Source organism: Aulonocara stuartgranti (assembly GCF_965226115.1).
Source record: "Aulonocara stuartgranti genome assembly, chromosome: 16".
In the NCBI taxonomy this organism is placed as follows: domain Eukaryota; kingdom Metazoa; phylum Chordata; class Actinopteri; order Cichliformes; family Cichlidae; genus Aulonocara; species Aulonocara stuartgranti.
Window position 1 is genome coordinate 14757680 of NC_138952.1, and position 23700 is coordinate 14781379.

Genomic DNA, 23700 nt, shown 5'->3' on the forward strand with positions numbered 1-23700 from the left:
ATTTTTAACCTTCATTTTGTCTTCTCTTCATCTAGCCCTAAAGAAGAATAATATTACTAAATTTCCCAATGTCTACTCGAGGGTAAGGAACTCCTCCAGTAGCACCCCTGTAGTGGATGTGCCCCAAACCTGGCAAGCATCTCTTTATTACCTCAGTTTCTGTCATACTTCTTTCATTTCAAGTCCACTCATCATTGACCTACTTCTGTTCATCGATGTACTCATTAATGCTCCTTTGTAGCAGGAAGTTTCTGTGTGTAGTGATTAGCACATAACCTTACTCTCCTCACTTGTCGCTTTGGCTTTATTGTAGAGAAAAGATACATTTTCATGCATTCACAATATGCATGAGAGATTTCCTAGATTTCTGGCAGAGGTTTTTAAAAAAAATTCTGTGGACTGTCTCATGTTTAAAAACCAAAGACAGGTTGTTTGGCTGTTGTTTGTGTAGACATCACACTGCTTTGAAAGACAGGCTGCCAGCACTGTGAACATGTGAGCTCATCAAAACACCCCGATGAAGACGCCTGACACCATCTTTTTATCCATGCCCATCCCCGACCCTTCTTTTCTATCTCAGATTTGAGGAATCAGCCTTACAGGAGAGCGGACGCCGTACGGAGGAGTGTCAGGAGACGCTTTGATGATCAGAACCTGCGGCCGGTCAACAATGGCGACGTAGTCATGTGACGAGGGAATAGTGCATGTGCTAGGGCTGGGGATGGGGGGAAGGGAGAAAGGTATTGGGGGGGTAGAGAGAGAGAGAGAAAGAGAGTAAGGAGTGACAAAAAGATCGAAGCAGAGTGAAGGATGACGCGTGAAAGTCAGGTGTTTGTAGCAACATGTGAGATGATTATGTATATATATTACATAAGAATACTCAATATTCCACATCTGTGCTATAGTATTAGCAGCATTTCACTATGAAGGACTGGGACACGTATGGGACTGAATTTAAAGTGTCTGAAAGGTTGATTTAAAAACCTTTGACGAGCCAAGTGCCTGAATTTTATTGTTGTTGTTTTTTTGTGGTTTCACGTCACGTTGCCGTGTTTGCCTAATGACTGTTCTTAATAATCCCACTCTGAGCAATACAACGTGACCTGGCTTTAATTTTTCAGATGTGTAAAACTGGACATGCGGTGGCCTTAAGAGCCACGTGAAATGGCGTTACGTGGGGAAAGATGTAGAATGTACAGGACGGGTTCTCTTTTTAGCTGTTACAAATATTATTGTTACGGCCCTTTAGTCCGCTCCTCTAACAACATGAACATGCTCAACCTGCACTTTTTAAAAAAATTTTTACATCTCATGAGGGTTTCTCAAATTATTAAAGGGCTGTTAATGTGGTATGAACTCTATATTTGTACTAAAGCAACTATAAAGGTAAATAAAGACCAGTTTAATGTGAATTCTGTTTATAGCAGGTATCTCCATACTGATTCTTCTGTCATGTCTTATTACGAGTGATCAGTAAGGGCTGAATTTGTAGCTTCTAATCCATTAAAAAACAACTTATTTTCAAGTTGTGCATATCTGTAGCTGCACAGCTGGTTTTGTGGAAGGAATTATGCAGAGCAAGAAAACCGAATACCTTTTCTGTTGGGGGTAGAAACTGCACGCAAGATGCGAAACTTTACTGGATGATCTTATTGTCAGAACTGGACATAACTAAACGTCGTGCTTCTGCGAGCGTTTTACAGGTTAACAACATTCCAGGTCACCGAGTCTACTCGCTTTACTGTAATTTTAATGTATAGTATTTAACCACTTAAAAGATTCATTTAAGCTTATGTCGTCATCTAATGTGTGTTTTAAAACGGGGCAAAACAAAAGTATACAACATAAAAAGTTTCCTAAATGTACAGATATTTTGCTACAAACTGTTTTTTTTTGTTTTTTTTTACCTAATTCACATCACCAGATGGTTAATATTGTACATATTGTTTAAACAGAAGTTTTCCCTGCCTTGTGCTATACAGCTTGAATGTTATTTTAACTTAGTTTTTCCCCCCATTTTTGTATATTTAATTAAGCCAAATTCAGCCAGAAATCTACAGTAGTGTGTTTGATCATCTTTTACTGTTATGCAGACGGCAGTGGGGTCACGCATTTTACCTGTTAGGGTGTCAGAGGTGCATAAAAACAAAGAAAGTCTGGAAAAGGTTCTGATGTGCAGATGTTTATACACGCCAACTTAATGGCTACACTAACAATCAAAAGTAGTTCTGTTCATTGTCTCCACTGAAGCATGTGACGCCATCGGCTCCTTTTCTTTGCACTTCACTGTCTGTGGCAGCGTAACTTCTCGAACTGGATATTACCAGCATGCTTTTCTCTTGGACGTTCACCAGAAATGTATTTTAGGCAGTTTGTGCTTATAACAAAGTAACAATTTTTAAATTAGGTGATGAGATTTTCAATATGTTCAAATAAACTATTTACATTAAATATAAAGTTCTTTACTCTCTGTGGTTTGTTGTCTGATTCTTGTCAAAACGATGAAAATATAAGTTCGTGAGTGCAGATGCATTCATGTAGCTTTTGTTTTTTTGCCAAGAGCAGAACCTCACATTAAAAAGCTAACCAGTGTTTCTCCATTTGTTCTATTTAAGCAATGTCAATTCAACCTTATATTATGTGTTTAAACTGTAAGTAGTTACAGTCCATACACAGTGTTTGTCTGACTTATTCATATTTAGGACAGTGACTGAATATTAACCAGTAGTAAAGTACACCATAACTGAACCACAATGCAAACTCTGTCCCTTAAAATAAGCAGAAAGATACATTAAGTGGTTATGGCTGCATTTGTGTTAGTAAAGTGTTACCAATAACTAGCAATAGATGTAATTTTGTGTTTCCGCAACACAAGGAGTTAATATTCACCCACTTAATGTTTGCCGAATATCAATATTGGACCACTTGTTTCCCAGAATTAAAAAATACTACAAATCAACTGCAATGCAATGCAAACTATATCCCTGAAAATTATCAAAAGGTTAATGCAAAGACTGAGACAACATTAGACAGCATAGGTGTTCCTAATAAACCAACAATGGCATCACCCATTTAGTCTTCTTTGTTGGCTATTTGTAAATCTGCAACAGCATGGCAACAATCCTATAATCTTGGAAGGTTTGGCGACAATTTATCGTCTAAGTAAGTCAAAGCAACACCTGCAGACAACTTCCAGTGAAACTGTTTTATTACATTTAACTAAAGTATTGATTTCAGCAAATCCTCCAATTAAAACCTTTCATTCATTCAAACCAGCTGCAGTTAAATTACTTCAAATCAGACGTAACCCCCAGTATTCCTGGACATGTGGACAAGTTTCTTGTATTTCTACACATTTGCAGTGTGTCATAAAGATATGCTTTTAAGTGAATATAAAAAAAATTGTCAATGGAAAACATGTATAACTACAGCCAACTGAAGAAAGGTAAGCTAACAAAAAAACAACTCAGTATTTAACAGCTGATCAGTTTCCTGATATGAAATTAGTCAAAGTCTATGTAAAAGCTCAGTATATGGCATTCCCATAAATACCACAAATCAGTCCATTATGGGCGTATGACCAGCACGGTCAGATGAGCTTGAAGGGGAATGCATGTTTGGAGAGGAGAGAGCAGCATGAATTATTATCAAGGTGCGTCCAGCTGTTCCAGCAAGTTTCTTCTCCTTTTCTCCAGCTCTCCTTCACTCAGCTCACTGCCCGACGTGTCCCAGCCACCCTTAAACGCACCATTAAAAAAATACAAAGATTCAGTCATAGTGAAAATTTGATCTTTTTAAATAACTAGTTAACCGCAAGACCTTTATCTCATGCTAGAAACTGTAAGCTAACATATACGCTCGAGACTTCTTTAAAACACTGACTTTGACCTGAGCCCCCCAGCTAATCTCACAATATTGGGGCAATTTTTTATAATAATAATAATAATAATAGTAATAGTAACATTCACCTCCTCTTTGGCTGCTTTCCTTTTGGGAGATTTCTGTTTGGACTCTGAGCGAGATTTCCCCCGAGACTTGTCGTTCTCTTTCTCCTTCTCTACCTCCTTTTCTCGCTTCCCATCACGGTCTCTTCCTTTCTTCTCGTTGTCAGAATCTGGAGACGCCTGTTTGTCATAATTACAGTTAGTGCACACACCAGTGTTGCCAGTACATTTGTATTTAAGACATCAAGCGCACACATTTGTTTCTTCCTGCACACTTACAGACTTGTGGCGTCTCTTCTTGCCCTTCTTCTTGTGCTTCTTGGATTTTTTATAGCTTCTCTCTGTTTTCAGGTAGAACATGTCAATGAACACACATTGTGGCACTTTTTCCCTTCCTAGATACACAAATCAACTGATCGGAGCTGTAAAAACACTCACCAGATTCTCCACTAGATGAACGTTCTGAGGGGGATTTGGACTGTGACCTCTTTTTCTTCTTGTGGTATTCCTCATCCTCAGACTCGGAGCCCTATTAAAACATTACAGATTAGCAGTGCATGATATGAGCAATGCTTTTTGTAAAGTGTGCTTTGCTACATCATTTTCCAGTAAATCTTTACATAAAATACAGAATGGAATGATGTGCATTCAGTTAAGCCCTGTATTTGACTAAAACAGTGGGCAGAAAAGTATTTTTTTTAAAAAACATGTTTTTTTTAAACATTTGATCTGTGATTTAAGTGTATAAAATGTTCATTTTCTTGTGGTGGTACTAACTGATCGAGAGCGGGAGCGCTTCCTGTGGTGCTTTTTGGACTTCTTTGAGTGTTTCTTGGTCCTCGAGTGGTGATGCTGGCACTCATGCTGTTAAATTAAATAAAAAGTAAATACCAGGTTAAACATCATTATAGTCGTCGTCAAGTTTAAAAACTTCATGTCCCTGCTAGCGTCATGACTCACCTCCAAGACATGCATGAAATCTTTGAATATTCTTTTCCTCTCCGACTCCAGAGTCACGTCTTCAAAGGCAGGCTCTTTTAGGAACCTCTCTCTGACCTGAAATGGTAAAATGTCAGTTATCAGGAAACATTAAACACAATCAAGACTGGAAAAAAGGGATGAGGATAAAAACAGAAAATAAACTGTGTTGCGAAAACACACGAATTTGATCCGCATTGAAAGTACATACTCCCTCCCACGTAGTCTCTGGCTCCAGTGGCGGTGTGGCCTGCTTCAGCATGTTCTTGAAAGCAGCTTCTTTCCTTTTCATCTTCCTGGCCTCCTCCTTCTCTCGCTCCCTCTCTCTGGCTTCAGCTTTCTCAAGCAACTAATTAGGAAAAAGGGTTTCTAAGTGAGTTAATCTTATAATGAAATACAACAAACAGCCATGGTTCAACGCACACATCTTTCATCCCAAGTGAAGTCTTTCAGATGGGACAGGGCACAGAGCAAAAGGTGGGGTACACCCAGGAAAGGTCACCATATCCACACTTACAGCCAATTCAAACCTGCATACATCCTCAAACAAGCAGGTCAAGGCCTGTGCTTATGTATACTCATTAAAATTTCATTGATTTGGGCCTGTTTATCCTGAAAGGTGTATTATTCTCCTTTTTCCATAATTTTATAATCTGTAATAACATTTTTTTGTTTATTTGGGGGCCGTAGAAACAAGTAGGCTCAGCATTGACACATCTTGTGACGGGGATAGGTGGATTACATGTGGATACAGAACTGATGAGATCACTTTTAACTGTGTGGAAAGATCTAACATGAGTTTTAAAATAATTATTAATTCAAATGGATATGATGAACGTATTTTAACACCTAACAACAGGATAAAACGTAAAGCTCTCTAAGCGAAGGAGAGGTGCTGGTTATTTAAACTGTGACCTGTTTTACATTTATTATGCTGATTTAATAGATTAAACCCAGCTGCTGTAGGGTCAGCTACTTAACAGTTCACCCTACTTTAATATCAATATTTGTGTCCATTAATGTTTACGAACAGGTGCCAACTCAAAGCATATGATGCAGAGCTGGAGTCTTACACTGTTGAAGGCTAGCTTTATATTTCCTGCATCCAGCGTGGTAGCTCTCTTATCCGAGCTGATGACTGATCCAAAGTCATCAAAGCTGGTGTTGACTTCAACCAGGAATCCTTTGTCCTGGGAAAGAACACATCAGATAATTATTAGATGTATAATTGGATCAACGCAAGGAAGGTGCACGAGTGCGAACTGTTCCTTAAAAATACCAAATATAAATAACATTTTATGAGGTTAGAGTAATACCTTAAGAATATCTTTGATTATTCTCTTTTCATCATGATAGCGTGCTTTCAAGTCTTCCACATAAAATTTGAAGAGGTCCAGGGGAGTGGAACCTGCGCAACAAACAACATTAAATTTAAAAATGTGTAAATATTGATCCTTGCAGCAAATAAACAAGGTTCAACAGCATCAATGGACCACAACAAGGGTGCAAAACAGTGAAGCCAAATAATTAAAGATTTAGAGACTAGTGTATTATCGGAATAAGTATGAAAATTAAAAAGGAAAAAATATGGAAATTAAAAGAAAATATAACCTCAAAAAGCTAAACTGTGATTCATAAATCGTTTATGTTGTCAGTTGTGAATGTTTTATTTCAGTGTTTATGCTATGATTCAAGTCCGACTGTCACATTCAGCTCATGCAGACATGTGTGCGTGTGGCCCGCTGTCCTACCCGGCTGGCCCAGCATGTTGGCAAAGCGGATGTCTGAGCTCAGTGTCGGGTACATCTCCATCCAAGCAGACATAGAGTGAAGTTGGCCGTGATCATGAAGCTCGTCCAGAAATTTCTGAGAAAACAACAAGAAGAGATGAGGATCGGGAAAGTACATGTGGCCTCTTCTTTTGGCTTATATTAAAACTGTTATTAACCAGATTAAATGTGAAAAATTACATGCAGCGCATTTTTTTTGTTTCTTTTTGAGACATCAATTCTTTGTTTTTGCTTCTCACCTGGAAGGCCTCTCTATTCTTGCGCTGCCGTCTTCTTTCCCTGAGAAGTGTCTTTTGCTTCTCTTCCTCCTCCTCCTTCTCCAGAGCCCGAATATGCTCCTCAAAACATATAAGGGCATCTTCTTTGTCCATATCTGTAAGCAGATAACGGCACTATCAGTAGGCTGAACATATACAAACACACATTCATGCAGAAGCACAATGACCTGATAAGAAATGTTTTTCTTCTAATTCTACTAAAACCATTGTATTATCTCATACTTTGCAGCTCCTCATCCTCTGCAAAGGTAGGGTTATCTAGCAGATACTGCTGGGCCTCAGACCAGGTGGTGCGGTATGTGACGTTTGCCATGTTGTCCAAAATGTTCTTCAAAGCTTCCCAGTTCCTTTTTCTCAGCTGCTTGGCTTGCTCCTAAAGTAGAGAATACAACCAGATGGTAATTGCACTAGACCATAAAGCTCCTACTCCTAAATAGGACACTGAAAGAGGACTTATACACAATAATTATGCCAAACATGCTAACTAAAAATAAAATCAAAGATTCCTAATGCACTTTGGAGCCCTTACCTTCTCTTTTTTAGCAAGGTAGAACAACACGTCTTCATAGATCTCTAGCCTGTCTCTCTCTGGCACGCAGCTCCACACTTCAAGCTCACCAAACATCTGTTCTGCTTTCCTGGATTGCAAGAGTACGCACACAGACACACACAGACACTTTAGAATATTTTTCCCACAAAGCCACGTGAGGGCACCATTTCACTTGCCAAATTTAGCTTTAAGGCACCAGTTATGGTTTTTTGCGAGCCATCCCAGGCACAACACAGAAAAGTTATGTCTTTTAAGATGTGTGCTGAAAATATTCAATATATTTGACGTCTGTTGAAACCCTGTTGCTCAGAAGAGTCACTCGGTGTTACAGGCTAAAACAAGGTATTAAATGCAAGGACATACACCCACACAGCATCAGAAAGCCTTGCTCTCACCATCCAACTGCCTGCTGTGTGCCACCCCAGACTACAAACCCAGTGCCAGCAGAACACTGAAGCTGGCTTGTTGTCAAGGTCACCAGTTGATTACCCCTTTTCCTCTGCCCATCATCACGACTTTCATCCAAAAACTAAAGAGTGCCGATGAAAAAGACGTTCCAAGAATTTATTAAGAAGTTATATGATATTTTAAGTGTTTATGTGTTGTTCACTGAGATCGAGTAAGTTTCCAATAAGTGTGTTTGTTGGAAAGCTGTTGTAGACATTAGCAAACAAAATCAACAACAAAAAAAGCTAAGAGATTTTGAATTAGATATAACCTTTATGTCACATGCACCTTGACTTTGAATAGATTCATCAATCATTAACTTTCTAATGAACTCATTACACATGCGAAACTTTGACCTTGTAACAATTTGTTATTGTGTAAACAAATTCAGCAATATCAACGTGACTAGCACTAACAGGTCAAAGCAGCTTAAGTGGAAGTCAACAGTGCTGTAACTGCACGATGGTGTGCAAGCGCCACAGATGTCCTCTAACTCAACCAGTCTGCATAATCATATTGACAGTTCAGAGAACTGCAAATCAATGCAGGGGGGAAAAAAACAAAATACTTTATTGCCATATCACAGTAACACTTACTTGTATCTAGTGGTAGATGTCATCTTTTCATGGTTCTCCAAGAATCTCTGAAAAGTCTCTTTTGACTCTTTGTATTTAATTCTGGCCTCCTCCTTTTCTTCCTTCTCTGTCTGGACTTTGTATGCATTGAACGCCTGCTTCTTTTCGCTCAGCTTCGGAAGTGCACTTTGTTGACAAGAAAAGTAACAAATTGTAAGTCAGAGATGGTGACAGTTTAAACTTACTATTGTATGAAGGATAAACAGATCTCTGGAAAGCATTGTACCTGTAGCGAGGATCATTGATAATCAATTTCATGGCCTGTTCCCAAGAGGAGTTGGAGGATACACCCTGAAATACAAAGGATAAGAAATATTCATGGTGGTTTCAAATAAAATCTGCACTCAAGAAATATTTCAAAAATATTCACATGGATTGCCTTGTTGTCCTGTTAGAAAAAAGTACATCGACCTGGATACGAAAATGGAGCTTTTTGCTGCTTTGGTCTAGAACAGAACACATTTTCTTAATTACTAATAGATGGTGGGTTAAAAGGTGTGGAGTGGCAATAAATCAAGAAGTGCCACCAAGGACCTTTGTAAGTGCCCTTTCTGCCACTTGCCTCTCCCAAGGAGTGACTACTTCATCCATTATGACTGATTCCACTATGTGCCTCGGTCTTGTCAGTTGTCACAGTTATTCTAACTCACTCAGGCATGCCACTTTCTCTCGCTGTCTTAATCCCAGCCAGTCCTCGTGCCTTTGATCCAATAAAGCTAATCATAAAGACACAGCCATTAAGATCTTGCAGGAAATGGCAAGCAATCTCAGAGGAGAGCTTTGTGCACAAAATTAAAAAGCTCCTAAATATAGCAACATTCAAGGTGGGTGGTGCTAGGCCGCCGTGCAAGCCGAACACACAACACGTCCACAGCAACAGGAGGTGAGGTTTAATAGGCCTCCCAGGGGCTCAAGAGCAGGGACAGGGATTAGATCCAGGTCTGAATGCAAATGATGTGATGATGAACACATCAGGCACTAGAGAACACTGAGGTGGCAAAAGTAGTCTTAAAAACAAATCAAGATTTGGATTCCAGTGCCAACAACAGAGCAACAGTCAATGGATACTTAAACACACACATTAAAAAAACAACCCTCAATGGAGACAGTTGAAAAGCTGTAGGATGACTTTTTGGGCACAAAAAGTTAGCAAATTATCAGATATTTGCTTTCTGATTTAAAACACACTCTGCTTGATTAAAGAACCAAATTCGTGCAACATCATGAATCAAATTTTGCTGCACACTTGTTGACTGCCTAACATCTCACATAATTAATTTATACACTGAAACATAGAGAACATTTTAGAGTCAGAATCTGAAAACAAGAATTACTCCCCTGCAGTAAAGGCGTGCCTTCTCTCCTACAGCTTGTTAACAGCCTGACTCACCTTCTCCTTCAGCAGCTCTTTGAAGGCCTGCTTGGCTTCTTCTTTTGTATTCCATTTGTACGTTTTCTTCTGAAGTTCTGGCCTTTCTTCTTTTACAACCTCGACACTAAGAGCAAAGAAAATTATTGACACTGAGCACTTTTGTAGTTCTCTGCAATCAAAGATGCATTAAAAAACGGCTTTGTTACACCAATATTATAAGTAGAAAGTGCTCTGTGAACGCTAACCCAACAGAGCTGTGGTGGCCTGAGATGACCATAATGGGGATACCCTTTAAAGCTAGTTTTTGGTTACAAGCCCGACATGGAACCCGACGTATTAGCCAGAGGTCCCTTTACTACAGTTTGGAGCAGCGGACCTTTTTTATATGCACGGAATAGTTTTCCACAAGATCGCTGCAAAAAGTGCAGCCTTACCTAATGTCCACACTACTGTTACTCATTTTATATTAATATTTAAAAACCGTGTTGGTATTGGTGGCGTAACAGTAATAGTAATAAATTACACAGCAATAGTACAGTCATGTAGTTGTAAAAAGCTTGATAACATATTAAGTAATCCTAAGTATTCAAAATACATTACTCTCATTGAGTAACGTAACGGAATACGTTACAGAATACATTTTGTGGCATGTATTCTGTAATCTGTAGTGGAATATATTTTAAAAGTGCACCCCAGGGTGGCTGTGGCTACAATGTAGCTTGCCATCACCAATCTGAGTGTGTGTGTGAATGGGTGGATGACTGGATGTGTAAAGCGCTTTGGGGTCCTTAGGGACTAATAAGGCGCTATACAAATACAGGCCATTTACCAATTAAAAGTAACCTTCCCAACACTGCTGACCTCATTGTTTGAAACTTTACCCACATTTAATAAGAGCACCGGTTTAACAATACGTGACAGGAAATGAGGAAAAGCATAACAGGTCCATTTAAAAATTTGCTTTGACCATCATGTTCAATTAAATGAGGAAGCGCAATCTAAGCTGTTGGTATTTTGATGGCAGATGTGTTACAAGCTTGCATTATATTAACTTCTCACAATCACATGGGTTTCTAGCACCACTATAGTGATTTTATGAAAACAAAAACAGCAAAATTTTTAAACAATTCTTAAACTAACTTTCAAAATGAATTACTTCAGAGGCTTCCATTCAATTACAACAAGTTTAAAATGTAAAACACTGTAACTGATACTTTGAGTATTTCATGTTAACATCTGCATAAAACTGTATGAAGACCTTTTCCTTCAATTCCTTACTCCCTGTAGCCACCAAAAGGCAGCAGGGTGTACAACAATCAATCAGAACCCTAGGATTTTATGAGTACTATGGTGGAATACACTGTCATAAACATAGTATCTACTGTGTTTAACTAATTGAGAGGAAGATGGTACAAAACTGAGGAAAATCTCTGGCTAAATCAGCAGATCATTGTGCATTACAGCCTACTTTCCAACTTCTTCTTAAGCCAAAGCCCATTCATTATTTATTTTCTGAAATGGATTATGATACAGCCGTTGAGTCATATCTTATGATATGACTGTTTAATAATAATAAAACTAGAATAGCTCAGACTGCTGTGGTTATATCAGTGTGAGAATTAATCAATTTTTATTATTTATTTACATCAATACTGTAAAAGTTAAATTAAAAAAAAAAATCCACCATCTGCATCTTGCTGCAGATTTGTGGAGCTATGTGGTCTCTCTCCACTGCTCTGAACCATTCTCACAATAATGTCATTTCCTGGAGAGGCCTCTTTTCATTTGCCGAGCTATTGTTGTCATGCATCACTCTGACCAGCACAGCTGTTCCAGATCGATGAGAGCAGCAATGTGGCTGGCTTTGAGTCCATTTATTAATCACTACACCTTCTGATTCATAATCCACTTCAACCACAACAGCAGGTATGCTTGGAGATAGCCACACAGGCAGACATGTCATTGCGCTTGCTCAGTTAAACCCTAGATTTATAATTGTTTACCTGGCTACAGCCTCGGTAGCTGCTGAAGTCTCAGAGGAAGCCACAGGTGCATCAGCCGTCTTCACCTCAGGTGTTTGAGTCACTGCTGCCTGGGATGGTTGTTCCTCTGAGACTACTACCGCAGTTTCCGCCTCCACTACAGTCGCTGCAGGAGCTACATTATCTGCTTGCACAGCAGGAGCTGCAGTGGTTCCAGGAGCTGCTGCCTCTGCAGTCCTAATGTAAGATCATGACAATAAAGCCATACGAGATTAATAATTGTTGATGACTGCTGTATTTGTTAACCTCAATACAAAATGAAGACATCCAGAGTAACAGCAAACTCTTACCCATTCTCCTCTGCTTTGATCATAGCTGGAATTGACAAAAGAGATAACAGTTAAGGCGCTTGCTTTCATTTTTAATCATGCAGCAGATCAAGAGACCTTTTCAAAGATAAATGTACTAAAGGAGCCAACAAGTGTCCTGTGTTTTGTAAGTCCTTTGTTTGCACATCAATCACACCACATCCCCTAATGTATGGAGTGATCTGTTGACAAAGTCAGCATTCTTCCAGTCATTGTGCCATTAAAGGCTTTTCTGTAGAAGGCAACATTTTTCAATATAAAAATCCCTGCCTTTCATACAACAGCTTTGATATAATCAGATACCGCGCTTTACCTTCCAGGTCCTCCAGCTCTTTGGGTTTTGTCCATCTTGACTCCTTTGTCTGAGAGTTGTAATAATAAGGCTTCCCTGTGTCTGACTTGTACTCCTTCCAGGGGCATTTTGACAGCATTTGCTAAAGAATTCAAAGAATTATGGGAAAGGTTTTTTTAATAGTTTAAATGAACAGCAAGGCCTTACCGGTAATTAGTGTGAGTCAATATCCATAGTCCAATAACAAATCAGTTTTTTTAAGTATAGATGACGCACATATTTTAAAAATAAAATTGTTTAATATATGCACACAAAGTATTTAAATAATTCCCCCAAAATGAGTGGGGCAAAATCCAATTTAGCTTAATCTGGTACATTTACCATTACTGTAATTTTAATACGTGAGCACTGCAATTGCTAAGTGCCAAATGAATTAAATGTATGTGAATATGCAAGTAATATAAATAGTTCAAATTAAAAGCTCTGTACCTCTGCAGGAGATTTGAGTTCATCCGGTTTCTCCCATGTGGATTGCTTAGTCTCTGTGTTATAATAATAGGTCTTTCCATCTAGTGATTTATGTTCAGTCCACACGGATTTCTGAAGCAAACAAACACGACAGATAAATCAGATAATTATTTTGGTTGCATTTTGAATGATTTTATAGTTCCTTGTTAATTGTGTCTAGTCTTTCAATGTTTCATGTGCACAAACCTTCTTTGGCTGTTCTTCCTGCGGGGATCCATTTGTGGTACTCTGCAGGGGGAACGGAAATAAAGGTTGTGAGACAGCAGGAAAAATACTGGAGCTAATGATGGTAGCTCAAAATTGTCAAAGCTCGTAGACTTCCAATTACTACATATCAAAAAAAAGTTATACTTACAGATGTTCCAGGAGCAGCAGCTGTGAAAATAAACAAGACAAAAAGTAGTCAGACTTTAAACTTCTAAATACGCCTAAACATTAATTTTACTGCATTAAGTAAAAAATCCTACCTGTGGAGTCAACACCAGGCTGTCGACAGGAAAAAAATAACAATGTTATTGGTGGATTATTTTTTTTCCCAGTCTTAAAGTGCACATCTACAGATTCATTATTAACAACAAAACAGTAAGAGACACAGCTTTACTAATCAGTACATTACTCCACAACCTCAAGATGTATAGCTAGTGTTTGGTTACATGTGTCTTATGATCACTAAACCCATCTGGACAATAATAGACACATTGCATGCAAGTGTAAAATTTTCATTAGCTAGTGTTTAATTAGGTTTTTTAGCTGTTTTGTTTCAACATGAAAATATATTTTTTATGGAAGGTTATAAATTTATAGCCATGTTCCATGGCTGTGCAAATGTTTCATTAGGCATTTCACAGACTGCAGTGTATTTTAAGAAGTGTGAAGCAGAGCACTCAAGAAACATAGTGAAAAGAGTTACCGGTCCCGTTGGCTGTACAGCCGCAGCTGGTATGCGAGGGGGCATCATCATTCCTGGCATCATAGGTGGCATCATGCCTGGCATCTAATAAAAGAGGCACCATGAAATATTCATCTGGTATTTCCATGCTACCTAATCCAGGCAGAGGTATTTAGACACAGTGTGAAACAGGTTGCTGGTGTGTAGAAGGCTGCTTGACTGATTATGCTGCGCTTACTGAAAGTGTGATGCCACAGCCTGACACCTGTGAAGCAGCAATATGCCAAACTACAGTGTTTCACCACCTCTTCAGACTTGCGTTTCTGGCACTCTGATCAAACACTCCTCCCCATGATCACGCCTATTTATGCATGACAGGATTACATGCATGATCCACTTTTTTTTAATCACTAGATAAAAAAAAAGAAAAAAAGACTACAGCTACATCATGCCTATTTATTCATTAACTGTCAGCTAATGAAAGAGATTTAAACTGACGAACTAGAGCAGGGCGATATGTCCAAAAATATTTATCACGATAAACATTTGAAAATTTGCGATAACGATATAACTGACGATATAATTGACACCAGACAAAATACTTTACAACTCCACAACTTTATTAGTGCAAAAAAAAAACCCAAAACAACAACATCAATGTATTTTCACTTAAACAAGCAGCTGTTTTATGTGCATTAAAGTTATATAAAAATGTAACAGTGCAAATGCAAATTCCTTTCTGACAGTTTAACCAAAGGGCATTTCCAGTGGAAATTGGCCGACATATCCTCAGCATAACCATGTATAATATCCACAAAACTTAAAAAGAGGTATTACACACACAATACGGTAATATTATGTTGAAGCACAGTACGTATCACTCCGCGAGGCTCCTGACTATGGTAGTCGTAATGCTCCGACAATCCATCAAGCGGTGCGGGTTTGTAGCTTAGCAAAGTCGTACTAAAACATTTGACAGATTTTCGAGCGCCGTGTACCACATACAATCGTTTCGAGGTCAGTAAACACAACCAGAATTCATACATAAGGCCCACTGGATTATAAGGGGCACTGTCGATTTTCAGAAAAATCAAAGGATTGATTTTAAATGTGCTGTATTTTCCAAAAAACACAGCAACAACGACGGCCCGCTAGCTTGCGCTACCAAAAATAGTGCTTTGTTGTGTTTTTGACGGACGAAAGCTAAACCAGTTCCACACCCCTAAAGTTGCAGCATTTTTACAAACCAGTTCTGGTTCATCCGTTTCATTTAACGATCTGCTTTCGCCGCCATGCTTTTTCTGCCGTGTGCATATGAAAACAAAGGCACTGCGCATGCGCGTTTTACCCATATTCTATCGCGATATTTCATTTTTCTATCGTTGCCCAACATTATACTGGTATTACCGTAAACGGTATGATATGGCCCAGCCCTACGACGAACAACATTTTTTCTTCAGTTAATTAGCGCCCCTATCAAGCATTTGGAGCGCTACAAGATAAGAAAATATACCTGGTCTGTAAATGTTGATGGATGTGGCTAACATGAAAGTATAACCACTTGATACATGCAACAATGATCAGAACAATTCAAGCAAATAACTAGAAAAAAATGTTAATTCTTTCACTTTAAAACATTTTGAGATGTGTCTCATTTAAGGTTATGCTTCTCCCTAAATTATTAAAGTGGAGGGAGAAATAAATAGGCTGCCTAGTCCCTAGACTTTATAAGGCACAGAGGACAAAAAGAGGGGAAAAAAACCCCCAATACAAACAAATCTATGAGGTTACTACAAAGCTCACCTGTCCCATTGGCGGTGCCCCCATTGGTGGCATTATACCCGGGGGAATTATACCAGGAGGCATTGGTGTCATGCTGGGAGGTCGCTGTCCCATAGGGGGCATTCCAATGGGAGGGAAATGAGGTGGTATTCCAGGTGGTCCCATCTTCATAGAAGAAGGAAGACAAAAACATTATATCGTAGTTAGAAGAAATACTTTCTTAACCCTCTGAAATTACCTGGATCTCTGCAGTGTTCCATATAATATGCAATCTAACATTATACTGAATCACAGTTAATTACACATAATGAGTAAGACCTAAAAGGGGGAAATGAAAGAAAGCAAGTGCAACTCTCTGCTCCTTCAAAGGCTAATTTAAGTTAGGTGTTCTAGCTGAGGAGATAAAATAGGGAGTGTGTGAACACTGGCTGCCACAGTGTGTGATGAACATGGCAGAGGAACTGTGCTTCAGTCACACTAACTTTCACAGGACCTTAGGAGAAGCACTACACATGCACTAAACTGGAAAGAGCAAAAAACTAAATCAAATCTACAGATGTGGAAGTTGACACGCGAAACAAACGCAAGTGAAGAATATATGATCAGGTTTGCAGGAGGATGATTAATATGAAAATCAAAAGAATTGTGATTTATAGTAAAGTTATTGTTTTAAATATACAGATGTTAATAATTACTGTGTGAGAGAGGACGTTTGTACAGTTTTGTTGAGATTGGGTCACCTATAAATACATAAATACAAGTAAGACTGTCAGGGTTTCTCCTGCACAGAAAAAATGTTTGAGCATGAAAAAATCCCCTCAGTTTCTAAATGTACCTAGACACGAGCCCAATCAGCCCAATATGCAATATTGAAAACCTGCAGAAATGTGTGCAAAGATAAAATCAATGTCTGGAAAGGTCCTTTCTTTTTTTCCTTAAAACAAAAGAAGAGAAAAAAAGGGAGTTTGTATCATTACTTAAACAGCTACTGGAAACAGTTTTTGTAAGATGTTGCTGCTGCTATAGGAAGCAAGAGTTTACTGGTATTCTTGCCTAAGAAATTTATTCATATAACTGCCTATAATTCTAACTTTAACCCCCAGCAAATTTATAAGTAATCAATGCAGAAATCAAAGTAATTCAAATTATGTTCTTTTGGATCTGTAAACAAAACTGCATTTTGATGACTTACAAATGGGGGAGGTATCGCCGCGGGCGGTACACCTGGATAAGGTGGTGCTTGGCTCGGCCCATTATTAGCTTCCGACGAAGACTGTGAGGAGTAAGAAACACCACACAGAGTTAGTGAACTCCCAACAGCCAGTTGTGCAGTTAGCAGTGTGCTTCAATCAGGAAAACTACCATTTCTCCAGATATGTGTTTAAGGAATTGTGAAATTAAGTAGTTTACAGCTAATAAAGCACTCTAAATAAATTTGGCTGCTCCCAAATAAAAAATGCACATAAAAAGTAAAGTAATAGCTACATTGCCCATTTCAATTAGTGCAGTTACATGAAACCACAACGAGTGTGTGAATATTTGGTTTGAAAGTTTAAATGAGGTAGTACTAATTGGGGTGTCAGTAATCAAAACATTATATGAAATCAGTTTTAATTTGACATATATAAAGCTTATAATGTCTAAAGACAAAAGACTAGAAAAACTACACAATTCTCGTTTTGCGACAAATTATCAAGCATTTGGTTTATTTAAAAAAACGTATTAATTTAAAAAGTAATATCTGCATCATTAACTGAGGATGAAACGGTGCCTACCTTAATCTACACCTTTTAAACAAGTGCTTCCTTTTTCTTTTTACATAAAGAATATTTCAAAGACTTCCGGTTTATTCAGAATGAATAAGGGTCCTCTAATGCGGACACCAACATTACATATGGCACAGGCAAACACATGTACCCATAGCCTGGGTAACAACAAATTCATGCGTGAAGCTTTAACATTTTTTGTATCTGAATAACGAACCCTAAAGAAAGCCTTGTAGTTTAACCAGACAATATATTATCATGAAATAGCATAGTAATGATTGTTTTCGGTGATCATATGTCAAATATGGTCTATTTAAGTCCACTCATTTGGGTGCATGAGTGGGATATTCTATTTTACTACTACGAAATTACTACTTTTAACCGATAAAGTTCACTTAACTCCTGACTTAATCTGATCAGTAACGTTGGCTGTGCTAATGTAAATTATGTGGACTGGTAACAATCGTAAGAACCTGAGATAACTGCTGCTGTTTGTGATGAATGACTGCAGGCTCCGTCTAATCTCTGGAAATGAATCGTAAAAGGCTAACGCAAGAGTTCAACTGCTTAATTATTCAACTAACCAAATACACTTTCACCACCGTAATTTTACTTCACGAATACCGTAACACGTTTTGCTGATTTTACACATTAACAAATCAAAGGGCGTGCTATACCCCAAAAAGCTTCAGCTAAAGGAAACCGCTTATAACACGAAGGTAGGCACATACCGCTTTATTAGCCCACTGCTAACAAGAAATGCTAACCCGTGGTCTTTGATACACGGCATTGTAACGGTATAGTTTAGAGAAGAAGATGGCTGCTAACAAGGCCTTAAAAATTCATACACATAGTCTTAACAGTTTTCGTCTTTTTCGTTACCGCTATAAACTATTTTTTGAACGCCTGCACTCACCATGTTGAAGAGAACAACCTCCGAGAAATTTGAGCACTTCTCAACAACAAGCAAAACGATTGGTTGAGCTTCCGCCTAGCGCTCAGAGGTCAAAGGTAACAATTCTGTAGCGTCATTCTGCGTTGGAAATGCGCACTAATGCGCAACACCACCGTTTCCTCCAAAAGAAACTGGCGTGTTAACCAAGGAAGAAACAGCGATGGAAAAAAAAGTCCACTTTAAGTCAATACGCTATAGTCAAACTTAAACATAAAATTATATGTTTCTTGATGTTAAATAGCTTAAAGTAAAAAGCTGCATGAATGAATGAATGAATAAATAAATAAACAAATTCTATTTTCTATTATGAAATTTAATTTATGCCATACAATATATGCAAATATAGAGAAAGCCACATAGACTTGTCTCATTAATACGATATATGGTACTGTGCAACAGTCTTGATCCAATCCTCATTTCTTCATATTTTGCTAGGTAGAATGGGCAATAGGCGCAAGAATTTATTAAAATCTGCGTAAACGTACATGGAAATAAAAATATAAGCCAAAAACAGAGACTGAATCATTCTAACAAGCTTGAAAATCAATATTTTGTTTGACCATCTTTATTCCTCAACAGAGCCTGAAATCTCTTAGGCAAGCTATCTTGTAATTTCTTCAGGAAGGTAGTCTTCATGAACAGTTATCCAGGCTTCTTGAGGGACATTCAAAGTTCTTCTTTGAATGCTGGCTGCCTTTTGTTCTGTTATCTGTCAGGATGATTGCTTCAATTATGTTGAGGTCGAGGCTCCGGGGAGGCCCATCCATGATCGATAGTATTCAACAGCTTATCAAATCAGATAAGCAGCTTAATGCATATTACTAATCAATTAGTTTATTTTTCATTTGTTGCCTTAAATAATTAGGAACACCTGGTAAGAGGTAATTGTCATTATGGCACTAATTTACGAACTGTTAAATCCTTATTTTTAACTGTTTTAGTGTTCGTGAATAAATACCGATCAGGTTGCTCTTTACACCGTAACAGAGAGTGATTCCCTTTTTTATTTTTGCTGTTATAACAGGTACCTATTTCAGAAGCCGAGGTAGCTGGTGTTCAGACACAGCAAAATTACCTCAGTGTATTGGGGATCATTTGAAGGACCGGCTGTGATTTTCCAATTATTGGCTTCTGTGACACAGCTCTTAGACCTCTGTGGTGCTGCAAAGACTCCCCATGACAGCAGAAATTATAAAGCAGTCAGTCTACACAGTTTAGCTTTAAGTGCCTTTCACATGGCTGCAGCACTCACTTTTTCTCCTTTCCTTCTTGCTTCTGCATTCCAGTCATATATTTTCCACACAAAACAAGGTTAAGGAGTAGCTCACCCATTAAGGTGTTTATTCAAACAGAAAATTAGTTTGATGGCCTAATGAACATGTTTTCATTTATTGCTGTTCTTGCTCTGCAGATCGCCTGGACTCTATATTAAAGATTTTTGAACAATCAGATCCGTGCGTGTGTGTTCAGATCTTTTCAAAATGAAAAATCGATTATACAGGTATACGCGATGTCCGGTTTATCTTTATGCTTGTCAGTGAAGTTGTTTACCGGAGTTGTCCCTGGGATTTAGAGTGCCACCGAGGTGTGAAGCATGCAACAAAGAGTTGGAAAACAGATGAGCCCTCACTTGAGGCAGACTGTAATAAACTCTGATGCATTTCCTGACAAGCGCAGGAGAATTCCCTATCGATTATCTTAACAAGCTAAAAAACAAAAAAAGGAAGTGACAGTGAGGGGCAGAGATAGATCAGGCTTCAGTCTAATGATGGGAGTCAGTCAACCACAGTGCATCAAACAAACAAAAAAACAGCCATGCGTCAGCATCGCTTGTACATAGCTGCTTTGACAAACTGATTTATTTTTTATGAATAAAGACATATTATATTTAAAATCCTTGAGAATGCTATGATGTTTCCAAACTAGTTTTCACTCTTCAGTCCTATACGCTGTATATTTATGCGCATTGGTGTTCCATAGTTTCACTGTTTGCCAGAACCTCATTCTTGTGTTTGTGTGTGTGTGTCTGTTTGTCTGTGATTGATTCACAATATTTGATGTGGTCAATGTTTGCTTCTGGCCATTTTACCCAGTGAGCTTTGAGCCCAGCCTGCTGCTGACCTGCCTTACAGGCACTCTTCTCTCATCTGACAATTGGCTTCCTGTCAACCACAGTCACATTAACTATCTACAAAACACAGTATTACAATTCCAGCTTGCTTTTCCATTTCTTCTCATAAAATAAAGGAGCAGAAGAAGCTTTGTTAAGATTAGTTTTTTCTTCTCTCAGCTGCACAGATTTTACAAAGAAAAAACAATTTTGGGTTGTAGACGCATATTAATGGATTTTTTTCATGATTTATTTTTAGCTCTTTTTAGTTAAGATTTTTTTTATGTTCACATTGCCTCCAGTTATTTCTTTGACAAGCAAAGGCACGCTGCTTAACCAAAGCTCTTGTGCTTTTTATGTTTCTTGAGAAAACATTTTTTTTCTTTCTAAAAGCCTTTTTAACCTGTGGGTGATTATTGAGCCACATAATCAATGAAATCATGACCTCTCAGCCCTGCTCTTAAAAAAAAAAGTCAAACATGACATATGGCGTCCTTGCTATATGCTGCCTGGTTTCTACTTGACTTTACATTGTACTGCTTCTAGGAATTCAAGAGATCGCAAATTAGGGATGTAATTTTTCTCACCCTGTGTTCTGCAGAGAAAATTTATTGCAGGAGTTGAAAAACTATTTTTGGCAAGGTTCTTGGCTGGGGTGCAATTATCTCACACAACACAAATCTGCTGATTGCCGAGCACCAGCTAGTCACAGTCTCTGCTTCTGAAAGAGTTGCTGATTTCACAGATATCAGTCATTTTGGTCAAATGGTCTGTTTCTTTCCCTTTGCAATGCCACCCACACACATGCGTTCGTTGCTTTCTCAGACAGAAATGACAGAAAACCTATGACCACGGCACCAGGGCAAAGCGGAGTAAAGTAAGCAGGCATCTCATTGAATGTCACGGGAAATGTCAGACACTGTACTTGGTGTTATTTGTACACTTTTTAGACTTCACTTAGAAAATCTCTGAAAGATTAGTCTATAGAGTAAAGAGACAACTTGAAAAGGTTGACTTTCTGAGTTGCTGAAATATGACTATTTCTTGTCTGATAAGTAAGAGATGTTCAGCACTTGTAAGTTTCCACTGAATGTTTTGGTATACCAGATGAATTCAGAGACTCTAATTTAGTTTGAAAGCAAACGTGTGCATACAACACGTTCACACTGTCTCATCTGCAAGCCCCTGCATGGGTGATTTAATATGTTTACTAACACTGATATAGATATCATAAAAAATATGAATGAAGTTAAGTCTTGCTAAAACTACATCAGAATGGTATCTAGATGGTCAGACTTTCTGGACTTGAATTGCAATTTCCATGTAATTAAGTAATTAATACATATCAATTAACTTTAAGTATTGGGAATACTTTAGGTATTAAGTTACTACCAGAAGACCTAATGTTAGTTTGGTGTGTAGATATTTTGGGGGGCTGCTAAAGCAATTCGTGGTGACCATCTCCAGGGTTTCAAAAGAATGGTCCCAAAAAAGTATTCAGCTAGCAGCAGTTCTCTGTGAGAATTGGGAGAGTTCATAAATTGCTTTGAGATTTCAGGAAGGCATCAAAATTTGACAAAAGAAAAAAAAATTGCCTACTCTAATGGATCTCATTTTCAGCTGAATATTACTCCTGAGCTGATCTTCTGATGGCTACTTCCAGCAGGCCAATCTGTCTGTCTATATTTGCATATTTGTGTGCATGTTTGACTGTTAGTATGATGTTTTTCTTAATGAAATGCTGTGTTAGTTTTACACTAGATCATCAGCTTTTTTCTTGCTTTTTCCCAAAAAACTTAGAGGAGATTATCAAGAAGTTGTTTTTTGGGGGGCAAATGTGAGATGAGCCATTGTGTTCTTTTTGATCCATAGTAGTTTTCACATTGGAACTCTCCCATGGATATCATCAGTTTTCTCCATCTGTGGATAATGGATCTCACTGTGGTATACTGGAGTCTCAAAGGCTCAGAAATGGCTTTGTTGCTCTATCTATCTATCTATCTATCTATCTATCTATCTAGCTCTCTCTCTCTCTCTCTCTCTCTCTCTCTTCTCTCTCTCTCTCTCTCTCTCTCTATATATATATATATATATATATATATATATATATATATATATATATTAGGGGTGCAACGATATTCGTATCGATATTGAACCGTTCGATACAGTGCTTTCGGTTCGGTACGCATATGTATATTGACAGTGGCTTTGACGCATTTGTAATTTATTTTATCAACTTTCCTTCTGACCATGCTGTCTGTGTTGAGCGCTCAGTGAATCTGCGTTCGACTACTCCGCCTAGGCTGCACTGTCGAGCGCAGATCCACTGAGCGCTCACCACAGACAGCATAGTCAGAAGGAAGAGCGCAGGGCACCTCCCCCACCCTCATTCAGATCTGGCGTTTGGAATTATTTTGGTTTTCATGTGACGTATGACCCTGAAGGTAAGCGAGTCATGGACTAAAGTAAAACAGTATGTTGGATGTGCCATGCAATGCTCAATTACATTGGTGGGAACTAGTGTGTTAGCGCAGTTAGCTCGTTAACGTGTTGGCCGTCTAGCCCCATGCACGGGGCGATCGGCGGTAGCTCGTTAACGGAGATTTGCCGTGTTGTGGCGTTAAGGTCATTTCAACGAGATCAACCTGAAAGCACTAGTGGGAACACAACGAATATGACTGCACATTTACGCCGACATCATCCTAGTGCAAAGACAAAAACAACAAGCATGCTACTAACTTTAGCCGAGTCATTTAGACAGCTGTTAGCACATGATTCTCCTTATGCTGCTGAGAATATAGCCCAGAAGAAGCGGATAGTATAGCTTTTATTTTGGAAAGAGCCATTTCTCTGTAATAAACTCTCTTTTCCAAAGATGCATGATTCCTCAATCAGATACAGGGCTTGCAATATCGCTAGCCTGACGTCCTGGGGCTAGCGATTTTTTCAGTCGGGCTACCAAAATCTATCTCTTCCCTGCCCGTCGGGCTATTGTAGGAAGGAAAAATATATGTCAATGCTTTTGCATTCTTTC

General features: G+C 38.5%; 2 protein-coding genes across 10 annotated transcripts in view; one reads left to right on the forward strand and one right to left on the reverse strand.

Annotated features, from left to right (window-relative positions):
- The window catches only part of fmnl2a (formin-like 2a), a 50119-nt gene extending 47649 nt beyond the window's left edge, over positions 1-2470 (forward strand). For 2 of the 8 annotated variants that reach the window (XM_082507166.1, XM_082507170.1), the window contains 2 exons: positions 36-132; positions 581-695. In XM_082507166.1, coding sequence (XP_082363292.1) covers positions 36-132; position 581 — 98 coding nt within the window. In that variant the 3' untranslated portion in view covers positions 582-695. Of the gene's footprint in view, positions 1-35; positions 133-580 lie in introns of those variants that run through there. The other 6 variants (XM_082507167.1, XM_082507171.1, XM_082507165.1 and 3 more) reach the window with 4 other exon arrangements.
- A 720-nt stretch (positions 2471-3190) lies between these two features.
- Positions 3191-18619, reverse strand: prpf40a (PRP40 pre-mRNA processing factor 40 homolog A). 2 transcript variants are annotated; one of them, XM_082507173.1, is made up of 27 exons: positions 18518-18615; positions 17028-17108; positions 15857-16000; positions 14075-14158; positions 13632-13650; positions 13520-13539; positions 13351-13392; positions 13126-13236; positions 12658-12778; positions 12327-12351; positions 11998-12213; positions 10013-10118; positions 8849-8913; positions 8584-8748; positions 7520-7628; positions 7213-7363; positions 6952-7085; positions 6674-6788; positions 6239-6330; positions 5996-6112; positions 5134-5271; positions 4905-5000; positions 4722-4808; positions 4383-4473; positions 4224-4285; positions 3969-4124; positions 3191-3737 (listed from the first exon to the last, which is right to left on the reverse strand). In XM_082507173.1, exons 1-27 carry the CDS (start codon positions 18518-18520, stop codon positions 3648-3650), a joined length of 2640 nt encoding a protein of 879 aa, XP_082363299.1. In that variant the 5' UTR covers positions 18521-18615; the 3' UTR covers positions 3191-3647. The 2 variants fall into 2 exon arrangements, with proteins under 2 accessions (XP_082363299.1, XP_082363300.1); XM_082507174.1 differs by lacking the exon at positions 17028-17108 and having other exon boundaries at positions 18518-18619.
- Positions 18620-23700: the final 5081 nt, after the last annotated feature.